Source organism: Argiope bruennichi, chromosome 2 (genome assembly GCF_947563725.1).
Source record: "Argiope bruennichi chromosome 2, qqArgBrue1.1, whole genome shotgun sequence".
Classification (NCBI taxonomy): domain Eukaryota; kingdom Metazoa; phylum Arthropoda; class Arachnida; order Araneae; family Araneidae; genus Argiope; species Argiope bruennichi.
In genome coordinates this window covers 105,343,470-105,357,709 of record NC_079152.1, presented here as the reverse complement: position 1 = coordinate 105,357,709, position 14,240 = coordinate 105,343,470, and the positions used below count along the sequence as shown (strand labels likewise).

The 14,240-nt window shown below is 27.1% G+C and overlaps 1 protein-coding gene across 1 annotated transcript in view; it reads left to right on the top strand.

Moving 5' to 3' along the window:
- Nucleotides 1-13,961, top strand: part of LOC129962067 (uncharacterized) — a 367,795-nt gene extending 353,834 nt beyond the window's left edge. The window contains exons 13-14 of the mRNA XM_056075776.1: nt 12,158-12,253; nt 13,122-13,961. Coding sequence (XP_055931751.1) covers nt 12,158-12,253; nt 13,122-13,921 — 896 coding nt within the window. The 3' untranslated portion in view covers nt 13,922-13,961. The remainder of the gene's footprint in view (nt 1-12,157; nt 12,254-13,121) is intronic.
- Nucleotides 13,962-14,240: the final 279 nt, after the last annotated feature.

The following is a 14,240-nucleotide window of genomic DNA, read 5'->3' as shown; positions in this document are numbered from 1 at the left end:
ATTAAAGGTAGGAAATTTCTCGTGTTTACAGCGTTTTATAACGCTTAATGATTGCTATTAGTTTGCAAAAAGGGGTTTGAATTTTCTGTACTTGGTTGCTGCGATATTAAAAAAGTATATTCAAACTTTTGATGATAGATATCTTTAATGAAATGTAATAAAATATAAAAAAAAAATCTTATAAAAGTTTTTAAAATTTATTTTTAATTGCAATTATGAAGCGCGACAAATATTTATTTATAAATGTAACTTTAAATATTGTTTATGTTTTGTATACAGATTTTCGCGAAGCATTTAATACGAAATGAAAGGCAAATCTGAAAGCGTTTGGATCTGATTATTTATTTATTTTTTACTGTTCAAAGTGAACTTTGGTAAAAGTGTTTTTAATTAATTTTTGTAAACCTTTTTATTTAAAGTATCTTGATAAAAGTAGTTGCTCTTATTCTTCGGCAGTGTTTAATGTTCTATTTCACTATAGTTCAATACGAGTGTTGTTTACTGCTTTTTGCATATCATCTTTGCCCTTTTTTATTTATTTATTTGGCTCAGACGGGGGGGGGCTTTCTTTTATAAGAATAAAAAATATTCTTTAGAAATTAGCTTTTTTAAATTTATAATTATATTATAAATATATATTTAAATCTAAATTATAAACCATATTGAAAATGGAAGGATGTTTTGTTACTTGTATAAGGTTGCGAAAAGCGAAGTGATAAAAATTACTTATTAATAATCAAGATTATTAAAAAAAGTTCAGCATATAAAAGAAAGAAAATATATTTACTAAAATGGAAAACTATTTTAGAAACATTTATTTATATTGAACGAAATTGGATGATGAGTAAATTGAATTGACATTGCTTTGAAGAATGGAATGAATAAATGTATATATGCAATTATAATTATTGCCGTACATTAAAACAGTATTAGCTATTGAATGAAAATAAATAAGTGCGTTAAAGGCTGATAGAAATTTTAAGTATAATACAATTTATAAGAATAATAAATGTAACACATAGAGTACTGAATAAAATCTGTTTATATTTTACTAGAAATATTATTAAAAAATAATTAAATGATTATTAAACCTTTTTCATCAAAAATAGTTTGTACACTTTTTTTGTAAAATCCCAAAAGTAAAAAAATAATAACCGAATTCCATGTATCATTACAGAATTCTTAAAAAGAAGAATATTAGCAAAAAATTATAAATACTGAAAAAAATACGGACTCAAAATATAGCAACACTCTTAGATTAAATATTAAAATGCATAAATTCAATATTTAAAAGATAAATGTGATTATGTGCAGGTTTTACAATATTTCACCCATTGCAATTACATGTAAGGCAATTTAAATAACAGATTGCGTATGATATATCTGAAAACATGGAGCAGCACATAAACCCACCTTGCAGATTCACTTTCAAAACGTGTTTCTATTTTTACTATCTACTGTCTACTCTCAATAAAGACATAATAGAATCATTTCTTTTTGTTTGGAATAATATTGAAGATTTGGCTCCATGTGATGTAAATGTATAATATTCTGTTTCATTACCGCCATGGTTCGTTTATCGTTTTACTGTGTAATATATTTTAAGAGAAACTTCTCATAGCTTATCACAAGGTTTTTTTTTTTTTTTTTTTTTTTTTTTTTTGTCTATGGATCTCGGTTCCGTTCAATTATTAGTATTTGGTAAGAAAGTGCATGTGTTGCTCAGTGTGAAAGTAGTTTTCAACTTGTCCGCATTGTTAAAAGAAATTTTATGCCCAAATCAAGCAGTAAAATGTCGGTAAGTTTAGTGCTAAAAGTTGTCCAAGTTGTGTTACAAAGAGAAACGTTATATCTGGCGACAACATCCTATTCAAGAAAAATGTGTGTCGCAAGATGGATTGAATAGAACATGTTTTAGGCGTGCTGTACAACAGAAGTACGAATCTTGCATTGAAAGGGTGGATATTTTCCCTTGCTTAGCATTCAGCAATTCAAATAAATTCTTAGAGGATATTCTGAATAATTCTGTTAATCTTTACCATTCGTGAAACTTATCAGTCTGGGATCAAAAAGGTTAATTTATCTCCCCTGAAAGAATTTGTCATTTTTATAGAATAAGTGTGGGCTTTATAGCAATAAACTATGAAAAAAATTATTTTAAGCTTTGCTATTTACTCAGTTTTAGATTTTAGGTCAAATATAGTGAGTGCTCTACTATTTTTGATCTATTATATTGAAGATAGATCTATTATTATAATTTATTATATTTATGTCATATTCTTTCATAGAAAATTTAAAGACGTACTTCTTGATATATTTAATAATAATTCATGACTAAAAGGTAAAATTTTTAAAAATCTATTTCTCTGTTCACTAATACAATGCAAGTAGATTTTCTTATTAAAGTGGTTTTATATTCTGGTTGAAATTCGGCAATTGATCGGGCACTACTGATAATTATTTCATATAGGAAAATTATTTCTAATTCACCTTCTAAAGCCGGCTCTGATAGCAATTTTCAAAAATGGGCGAACTTTAAAAAGTTTTCACCAATGCTTGATGCTGCAATTGAGCTTTAACTGAAGCATAACAAAACTTTTATAAAAGCAAACCAGTGAAATAGCATAAAAAAATAAGTTGGATCATATTGGATCATATCAACAATGGAAAATAATTAGGTTGAACGGATAGAATCAACAAGTTGGAAGATTTAAGTGCACTTCCATTATGAAATATATTGATTAAATATACTTAAATACGTTGAATTAATATAGATATTTAAAATTAATTAATTTACTTTCCTTCGAGTTATCACGGAAAAATTTTAATTAAAATTTTTATCATGCTTTAAAAATTAATAATCTATAAAAATATTAGCTTTTGGCTTTTTAAAAAAATGTTTGTAAATGTTACGTTTATTTTGATAAAAAAAAATAAAGTTGAAGATTTTAACAGTATGAGACCCCGACGAGTCATCTGTAATATATATATATATATAACTTGCTTAAATTATATCTGCTTTCGCACAACCTTCTTAATATGTAATGTCATCGTTAAGCCACATTTCTCCCATCTAATTTTTATGTAGGGAGGCTAAGAAACTGCAAATGAAAAACTCTGTTCACCGTCCGTAAACTGGCAAAACTATTTCAGATTCATTAATATCTATAATTTTTTTTTTTCTTTTTACTTTAATGAATGTGTGAAAATTTGTAACAAAGAGTTTTATTGTTGCAATGAAATAAAAACCCTATTTTTCAATCACGTGTTTTAAACATTGCTGAAGTTATGATTAAAAAATATTTAATGTAGATTGTTTTTCTTTTATTCTATTGTGCATTCATCTTTTGAAATTCACATGCAGTTGAACACCTTATAAATATTACTTATGAAATTCATTTGAATTGTTCAATCCTGAAGTGCGTGGAAGCAACGGTCTGAAAAGGGTAATTTTTGATTGTTCGATACATACAACTAAGTCTCATTTTATCTATAAGATTTCTCGAATTTTCACAGAAAAATCATAATATTGCAATTTAATAAAATGAGTACAGTTGAAATTTTGATTTCATTGAGGGAATGATAATTTTGATCAAAAATAAGTTTTGTGAGTAACATGTTTTCTTATTTCAGTATTTAAATAAATTTTAAAAAAACTTATTATCAAGAATTAACTTATTATTTAAATTATTTCAAAATAGGATAATAAGTCAAAAATATTCAATTTGCTAATATTTTTATAAAATATTATTATTACTATATACTATATATCTTACAATATTACTGTATTGACAAAAGACTGTTTTAATATTTCCAGAACTTAAAACAAGAATCTGAAACAAAAGAAAAAATCCTACAAATTTTTTGTCCAAAAATTTTTAATAACAGATTATATTTTTTCGAAATAAATGTAGTATTTTTATTATTATCGTATCATTACATAATAATTGCTTATAATCTATTTTAATCAGAGAACTATATATTCATGCAATAAATATATCATGCTATTTTCATTCCAAATACTAAATATACCAGTAAAACACTTTAAGCTAAAAATTAGAAGAAATTGAAGTAAAATCCTCTGAATGTAAGTAAAATGTATAAATTCGTAATGCATTTTGATGGATGAAAATTTCATTCTAGATCAATTAATGAGTAAATTTTTCTATCTGTTCTTTTTCTTTATAAAATCCTTTTACGCGATTTATTTTTTATTTTTATTTATTTATTTACTTTGAACAAATTCTATTTTCTGCAAACACTTCAGATTGAAAGAGAATCAGTTCTCAGAGCGAAAACCAAATTCTCTGCTGAAAACCCGCAAGGTGATTATCCTATGCTGACAGATTTATTACTAGATTGATCTCTCAGTACTATTCAAAATCCCCGGTCTTTAGGGAGAGGTGATAGTCGAGACGCGGGAAAGTTTACCCCCTGTTGTTAAAGGTGGGGGAAAAGTAAAACATACCAAACCGGTTTTAGAACCTTCTGCCAATTGCCAATTTCTTTTTCAGTAAATAGTGTTCAACCTATATCTTGACTGCGGTCGTTTTAAGAACACTCTGAAACTAGACAACCGGCGCTCGGTGGGTAAAAATAATTTTATAATGTATTGAAAAAAGGAGAGGGATAATTTCCTAAGGAATTTTATAATTTCATACTTCATTTTATAACGAATTTCATTATTTCATAAATCATTTTATAATGAATTTAATTATTTTATAGTTCATTTCATAATGGATTTCATTTTTTCATAATGAATTTCATTATTTCATAATGAATTTCATTATTTCATAATTCATTTCCTAATTTCTTAATTCCTTTCATCATGAATTTCATAATGGTCGTTATGAATAATATGAATTCCTACTCAGAATTTATTAATCAGTTTGCATGTATCATAATTTATCATATCATATCATATATAATGTGATTAGTTTGCAAGTAATCAGGAAAATTGTAAAACTTTTAACCACTTGATAACTTTAGTATCAATGGAGTGCTTCAGATTTGAGAATAAGTTTCTTATAAATTACATATAACCTCCAAAAGTAAACAAATATATTGTTCGGGTACTATAATTTACATAAAGAATTTCAAATCAGTACTTTCCTTTTTGTGATAGAATGATTTCTCATGGTGAAACTGGATATATTTAGCTCAGCAATATGTACATTGTAATGCTTACAATGTATTCAAATGACTTGAATATTATGTTTGAATTTCTCCAATCGCAGCGATAGTATCTATAAACATTAGCTAGATGAGATCGAAAGAGCCATTAGTTAGTGAAATCTTATGCACCCTTTGAATGCAATTCATGGCTGTTTGAGTGGTCATTCTCATTTCACTTGCTTTGAATACATTAGATCTATGACAACATTCTATATATAGTCACTCCTATTGAACGATGGCCTAGGATTAATATTTGAAAATATTCATCGTAAGTCAGTATTGCGATATTAATAAATAATACATTTACGCTTCTGCTGCTCATATTCTGTCATATCATCGGGAATGCCATTTATTTCTGTAAAAATAGCACAGCTTTTTATTTGACAACTGATTTAATAAATAAAAAGCATAATATGCGATATGTGTAAAACGTTACTTGATTTGCGTTTTACCATATCCATTAGCCAGTCCTATAATAGCCACTTATATTGAATGTTGACTCAAGATAAATATTTGAAAATATTCATCGTTAGTCAGCATTGCGATATTAATAAGCAATGCATTTACATTTCTGCTGCTCATATTGTACCATACCATCGAAAATGATAATTATTTCTGTAAAAAATAGCAGAGCATTTTTACTTGACAACTGATTTAATGAATAAAAGGCGACATATGAGATACTTGCAAACCGTTACTTGAATTTGTGTTTTATCATATGCAATCTTTTGCTTCAGAAGTTGTAAAATGATATGGTGGCTAAATTGTCTGAAACATTATATTTTGGTTTCATTTCAAAATAAAAAAAAGGTCGATTCCATCTTATCTGTGCAAATAACATTTTTTTTAAATTTCCCTTATTTGCATGGAGAAACATGTTATTGGCATTTGAATCATTATCAATTGAGAATTTGCTGGTAAAGCTCATACTGCAGAGAAAGGATGAAAGGATAAAAGTTTTATGAATACTTGGACTTAAATTTATTTAAAACTAGCTGGTACACAGCGCGTTGCTGCCACATAATAAATAATTTTGGAAATATCATTTGAAATTGGAAATAGCTATATTGTTTAATTAGGGAAGATAGAAAGAATGATATTTCATTGCGGACAATTAATAGATTCAAAGGAGAAGTATAAATAATATTTTTTCTATTGACTTTATTATTCAAGTATATTTTAGAGTAAACAATATATGTATATATATATATATATATATATATATATATATATATATATATATATATATATATATATATATATATATATATATATATATATATATATATATATATATATATATAAAGCAAATAAATGTCTTGGCTGCCCGACTCATGAGCATCCAACATACAACTGGTCTTGTGAAAATCGTGGATTTTCTTGGTTCAAAACAATAAATTGGCAAAGTTTTATCTCCATTGGTTGAACGATGCAGTACATAAAATACGAAAAATAAAAACTTTTTTATACATTAGATATATTAATTGTACTATGCCTAAAACCTTCACGCAAGTATAAGCAATAAGTTGTTGATGTTTTATAGCAAATTTTACGGTAACGCATAAAATACGAACAAACAAAAATTCAATTTTATATATTATATGTGTAATTCAAGTCTTAATACATTCTGGACCATTTACGTTATTCGAACTAGATAAATTTAAAACCCAGAAAAATTATTACTTCAACAAACAATTAGAAACATAAAACAATTAGAAACATAAACAATTAGAAACATAAAATAAAAATATCAAGAATGAGAATATTTGTTAGTGCAGGAAAAGCCTCACTTATCTTGGATGTAAGACTTTGCCAAAAACATTCCATGTGTCTCAGGAAGAGACCGGAAATGAAGACAGACGTTAATGCTTAAATAATACCAAGAGCAAAAGTCTATCTGCACCAACAAAAGAGGAAATAAGGCTTCCCTAAGACATGAAGAAGAATGAGATTTTCTTGCTTTTCTCGAATTACTTGACGCTTAATCCGGCCACTTGGATCTCAGTTGGGGAGAGAAGGGAGTTCTTTTTCCTGACTGATGTTAGTAAGCTGTTTATCCAGAACAAGACCATCGTCATGTTGCCAAAATACAAAAAGAAAGTAAGAGAATAAGTAATAAGCGATGCGGTTGCTTAGGTAGAGAAAGTATCCACGCAATATAAATTGTTTCCACCGAGGGCAGAAGTTTTATTTTTCTCACCCTGGAGGAAACTTCAAACTGTGGGTTTAAGGCTTCTTTATGAAACTTTGACAATGGAGATGTAAATTATAAAAGTTCCAATTTCGGAGAGGGTAAGAAAAGTTGAATTTTGCAAGAAAAGAGTAAATTTCGAAGTATTGGAGTTTTCTGTTTGAAATAAGCATCCCCTCTCTTCTGTTAAATAATTGGAGAAAGTGATGGAAAGTTTGAGAGAATATAGCAGATTCAAAATTGATAATATGTTTCATATTTCAATATTTCAGAAGTATTTTAATAGATACTAAGTTAGAAGTTTTGGTATCCAGGCATCCACAAATGTTGTGCATTGTAAATCTATATCAAAACGATTCATTTTCCATTTTATATCATGCATTTTTGAAATTTCCAAAAATAATAAAACTATTTGAGATATTTTCAATTAGAAGTATGAGTGCTTAAAATTCACTTTTTTATAGATATAAACTTTATGAGAAAATTATGTAACTTCAAAGATATTTAATTATTTAGACCTTAGAATGAAATTAACATTTTTTTGAACTATTGAATTAACTTACAAATTCTATTTTATGTTTTCCTTTCAATTTTCTGCTTTTGAAATAAAGTTATTTGAATTTTGAATAATATATACGAATCTTTATAAGCTATTATGAAATTATGAAAGTATATAATTATTTTCGAATTGTTTTAGTAGTCAGTCATCTGAGATGCCCGTCTCTGTCATCTTAAGTTATTCAGTAAAATAATTAATACCCGTTGGCAGACGGATTGACCCAAATTAAAAATCTATTCAAAAATGATTTAAGAATCCATTTAGGATTCGATTAAGAGATTAATAAAACTTTTTGATTATCATTACACTTTCCATTAAGTGTGAAATAATTTCGTCTTCTAACGTTAAAGGTGTAAAGAAAAAAAAATGTTTCATAACAGGGCAGCTGAACGAGTTTTTTTAGATTTTATTGGAATCGAAAATAATGAAGCGATAAAGATTAATTTGAAATAAATGTGTGTGGAAACTGAATACTATAGATGGATCGATGGGTACAGCTTTAATTTCTTTAATTTTAATTCATAAATTCAATCCACAGCATATGAATAAATAATTAATTTTATTTAAATAGAATATCCAATCTAATAGTATCCATTTAATATTTAACTTGTAAAAAATTAGTGTCTGGTATATACTACCGAAGAGAAAAAAATGTCTAAATGATGTAGAAGAAAAAATATATTTTATACTTTCCAAATCTATAAATAAGCTTTAAAGAAATACGCAATCTAAATTTTCATGCGGTCTTCCAATATTATTATTTTTATTTAGTAAAGTATTTTTGAAGCACGAATATTTTAAATAAAGAAATGATTTTATGTTTCCAATACTGAAATTAACCTAGTTATGAAGTTTTAAATATTTCTATTTTAGACCATCTCTACTCGACCATCTACTCGATAACGATACGCTAATAAGCGTGCACAATTCTTAATTTTAAATTATTAATTATGCGCAAAGTTTTCTTTCCTACTGTTTAAAATCGCAGTTGGATTTACATGGCAACAAGCCGTTAAAAGAAAAATAAAGCTAATTTATTTGATTTTTATGACTACCCCGAAATCCGATTTAATTTTTAAGGAGAATATTTTTATATGTTGATGACATATATAAAAGATCCAATAATGAACAATTCATCAAAGAATTTATTCCCCGTATTATTTTGACTTAACATTATGAACTTCTTTTTAAACATTAAATTTCTCATTAGGTATAAAAAAAAATGTGAAGTTTTTATCTGCTCTTGTTCACGTAGAGATATTCAGGATACCAAGAATTATGCATTAAATTCGTTCTCCAAGAACATTTATTCATTAATAATATACGAGACAGCAATATAACATGATCACAATCTTCCTTTAGTTTGTTTACAGCAATGCGACCTTTGTGTCGTTTCATATATATAGTGGCATTGTTTTCCGTATTATTTTAACTGTAAATTTTATGCGTCTAAGCTCATATATATTTTTATTTCACTCTTAATTATTTTTATTTTTCTTCTATTAATTCTTCGATATTTTATATTATATACTTGAATTTGTCTCTGTTTTTATTTCTTATTAAAAGTTTCGCGTTTATAATAATTAAATTTGCGAAAATTTTATTTTGTTTGGATTTATTCATACTTCACATTGTGCAATTCTTTTAAACAATGCACCCTTATGTATAAGAGAAATTATTATAATTCGTTTCATATATTTTTGTTGTGATTTATTTATGTGCCACTAATATTTTCACGTTGAGACTTTCTTCTTTACAATTCTAATCCTCTGTTATGTTTGTTGGATTATAAGGAATTTTATTCCACAATTTCAAAAACAAATGTGTGTGATGCATCCAAATGCTGTGTTTGATGTAATACTGGCTACATAGTACGTAAAAAAAGTGTAGGCTTCTTCGGTAAAGATTCCTAACCAAATAGTACAGACTTTTTGAATTTTTTTTTTTCATATATATTTGAGTTAAAGTATAAAGCTCCGAAATGTTATTTATTTCTTTTAAAAGCAACCATTTTAATACATAGACATCACAACGCTATAGTGTTCCTATTCAGGCCCGAGCGATTTTGAGGAGGGTCCAAGAAGACTTTTGGGGATTGCTATTGTATTAAACTTTTTCTGTCTAGAACCGAAAGAAAAGAATAAATGTTTCGTAATATTTCTTTGGGGATTTATAGAAACATCTAAAAAACTAAACTCGTTTTGTATTCAATGTAATATCTTAGGTTTCAAGGATTTAGAGTCGAAGTTAAACTAAGTTTGGGTGGTTTCAGCTTATATTTTGAGCTTAAGCAACACTTCAACTATAAGAATGTTCACAAGAGAAAGATTGCATCCTTTATTCCATATTTCTTTTCTTTAGAAATATCTTTATTTCTTCTACTACTTATACAGCAAAACATAATAGTTATGTTTTCAAGCACATAGCGTAACGATGAAGGAGGGGACAACTTATGGAGGGGAAACTGTTTGATACAGAATGGAATGTTTGTAAACATATAAAGAATAAATCAAGCCCCAGGTTTTTTAAAGTTTAACAATTTAGTTCTAAACAACATGAAGGTTATTTCAAGATATAAATGCTGATTAATTGAAATGTTTTTTGATAACTCATAAAATTTCTTTTATTATTCAATATGGAAGAAAAACGATTTAACAAATTTTACTCTAGATTTCTTACTTACTGAATCTGGTAAGAAGATTTTTTTTTAACTGGAAAGATCCGAAAAGGAACTATTTTTCCAAAATGATATCGGAGCAGCATATCTATTATCTGTATTTTTACAGAAATGAAATTAAAGAATGAATTATGAAATGAAATCTAACTCTCTTTCTATTAGGTACAATATCTAATATGGAAGAAAAACGATTTAACAAATTTTACTCTAGATTTCTTACTTACTGAATCTGGTAAGAAGATTTTTTTTTATTGGAAAGATCCGAAAAGGAAATATTTTTTCAAAATGATATCGGAGCAGCATATCTATTATCTGTATTTTTACAGAAATGAAATTAAAGAAGGAACTATGAAATGAAATCTAACTCTCTTTCTATTATATACAATATCAGGTTTTAAAAATTATTGAATGATATAGGATTGTGATAGTTTCAAAGAGGATGGATAGAAATATCATGATGAACTTTTAACATCTTAACACCGTACCATATCTCTATTTCTAGAGCTCATCTGGTTTTTATCCAGATGGACTTCATTAATAAGAAATAAAAGGAAAAATATTTCATAAAAATTATTTATAAAGAGATACAAATTACCAAAATATGATTATATAAAAAAAACTGACAACAATTATAAAACGGGGAAAGGACAATGTCTTGATTAAAAGAACTCTGAAAATGCATGACATTATGCAACATAAAAGAAAATGGGGAGAATTGCATAATCTCTTTTGCAAAAAAGAACGATAAACATAGCGTTACATATTGAATTATAATTTAAGGAAAGAAATAATATATAATAATTATATAATATAAAATACCAAAGAAGGTTTAAGGATGTATTATGAATAAAACACGGGAAAATATTAAAGTTATTGTACGAAGAAAGGTTATTTTATTTCGTGTAATTGTGCATTATCTATTATGAGTTTAATCATGTTTATGATTCTTTTCCTTGGTAATGGATTGCTAATAACTCTTTTGTATTAAACACTTTAGTGCTGGTCTCTAGGGAATCATGAAGTAAATATATTATTTTATCAAAAACCATTATGAATAAGAAGCTAGTATACATTAAACATGTCAAAATGCAAGGATGCCTTGATTTGTGTTTTCAAGAAACTTGGATAGACCACCTTATGGATCATCCTCATCTTCTAATCGTGGTTCAAAATTCTGGTTCCCCACCTCCAAAAAAAATTCTTTGTTATTTCAAAATGGGGCATTAATTTACTTATTTTTATTCCTCACTCATAGCGCATTTTCAAAAAATTGCCAATTTATAAAATATTTTGTGTAATTTCATAATTTTTGTTTTGAGCTTTTAAAAGTGTAATATTACATTCAGTTTTTCCTGATTTCAAATGCCTTTTATTTTTTATATTGCATAATATTTTGTGTTAGCTTAAACTTTCAATGCATTATACTTTAATGATACTGTACAAAATTTTACAATAATTGATGTATCTAATATAGAATAGTTACTAGATGCTTATTTAGACAGTTCATGATAATAAGTGATAGCGTTAATTGCATCAGTACGTATATTTTTTACAGGAACTTTAGACGTTTCAAGAGTCATGAGTGTGGCAATTACCGATGCAGCCAATATTTCAATTTCGGAATTGAAGCATCCACCTCCAAGGAAAGACAGTAAGTGACCTATTTTTTTATTCTTATTCATAATACAGATTGTTAGTAACTAATTGTTCTGTGCTTTAGGAAATTATCTGCACTGGACTAATATATTTGCCTTAAATCTAAAGATACTTCAAACAAATTTTTTCACATCAGAGAATTATACTGTTATAAATTCGAGCTTCGTGTCAAACCCGAAATGTTATATAGAATATAATAAAAGGGCATATTTATTAAGGTACTTGAATGGAAGTAGTTAATATATATGATTTTTGAATTACATATATGTACGGATTGGAATAAAATTATTTTCCAATATTATTTTTTCTTAAGTTTTTATTTCCTTTTCGAAATTTCATTATTCGCTTTTTTCTTCTTTTTTTTTTTACTTTTAATTATGAAAATGTGCGAAAATAATTTTAGTAAAGACAATACTTTAAATGCTAGTTATTTGCAATTTTTATTATTTGACAATTCTAAATGAAAAATTCTTCATTTCTTTAAAGTTTTAAATCCCTTTAATGAGCACAAAATATAATTATACCATGGCTTAAAGCATAATAAATACACTGTCATAACTTCATTGATATTATAATACACGAATGCAGTTTAATTCAAATAATTATTCATATTAAACACATTAATACTTATTATTTATTATTTTTATTATATTTATTATTTTGTATTATTATTTTATACTTATTATTATATTTTTATCAGATAATTTTGCATAATATAAGTAGTAGCATGTTATATATATTAAATATCTGTGAATTAATATAAAGTATTTTATCTTATATTTTAAAAGTTTTATTTCTTGATAACCAATCAAAGTGAGTTATTTCATTTTTAAAATAACAAATGAAACTATTTTATTTCCTAGATTGCATGATTCATCAATTGGGGAAACCAGTTTTCCAACGTTCATCCAAAGAAGAAATTGGAGCCTGGTTCCAAGACGCCTATCCAAATAGTGACAACAACAAGTACTATGCCATCTATGCATCGGACAATGATCATTTATATGAATTCAGAAACAGGGAAGATTTTCGCAATGACAACTACAGTCGTCGGCACGACATAGATGTGCCTTTTTCGGGAACGGGCCATCTAATTTACAATGGCTCTTTTTACTATCACCAGAAGAATCGTCAGATCGTCGTTCGGACTGAACTAAATCCAGTCAGAGATTCCATTGAACAAATTAAAGATGCAGCGACGTCAGGTGATGCATATTTATACTCCACGGATTTGGGTTACATGGATATCATGGCGGATGAAAATGGTATTTGGGTTGTTTATTCATCAAGAGTTACCAACAATACGATGGTTCGGAAGTTAAATCCATATACTGTGGCTACAGAATACATATGGAATTTGACCTTGCCCCATAGGAAGATCGGAGAAATGTTCATCGTCTGCGGAGTGTTGTACGCCGTAGATTCAGTAACTGATTCCTCTACGCATATCAGGTTTGCATTCGACCTGTACCAGAATAAAGTTCTGGAGGCGAATATACCATTCGTGAACCCTTTCCGAAATAACAGCATGATCGCTTACAATCCGAAACACCGTAAGATTTATACCTGGGACAAAGGAAATCAACTTGTCTATCCTATTCTTTTTGGTACAATTGATATGGGCCAACCAGAACAAAAAGATGGAGCTAAGAGAAAAAAATGAGTCTTGTATAACCTTTTTGATTAATAAAATTTTAAAACAATTTGTCAGTTTTTCTTATTGCTTAACGGGTAATTTAAATACATATTTTTGGATTATTTTTTTTTCTAAAATAGCGAATTTCCCAAAATTTTTGATCAAATTTTCATATGTTTCAATTACGTTCTAACTTCTCTAATAAATTTTGAAATTTATACTTAGATTTTAGATTTTATATTATTTATAATTAGCTAATTACTTTTTTTTCATTTAAAAAAATGCATATTTCTTTTGTTTGGGAAAAACAATCAGTAAATGTGAATTTTTGACACCTTTTCTGACC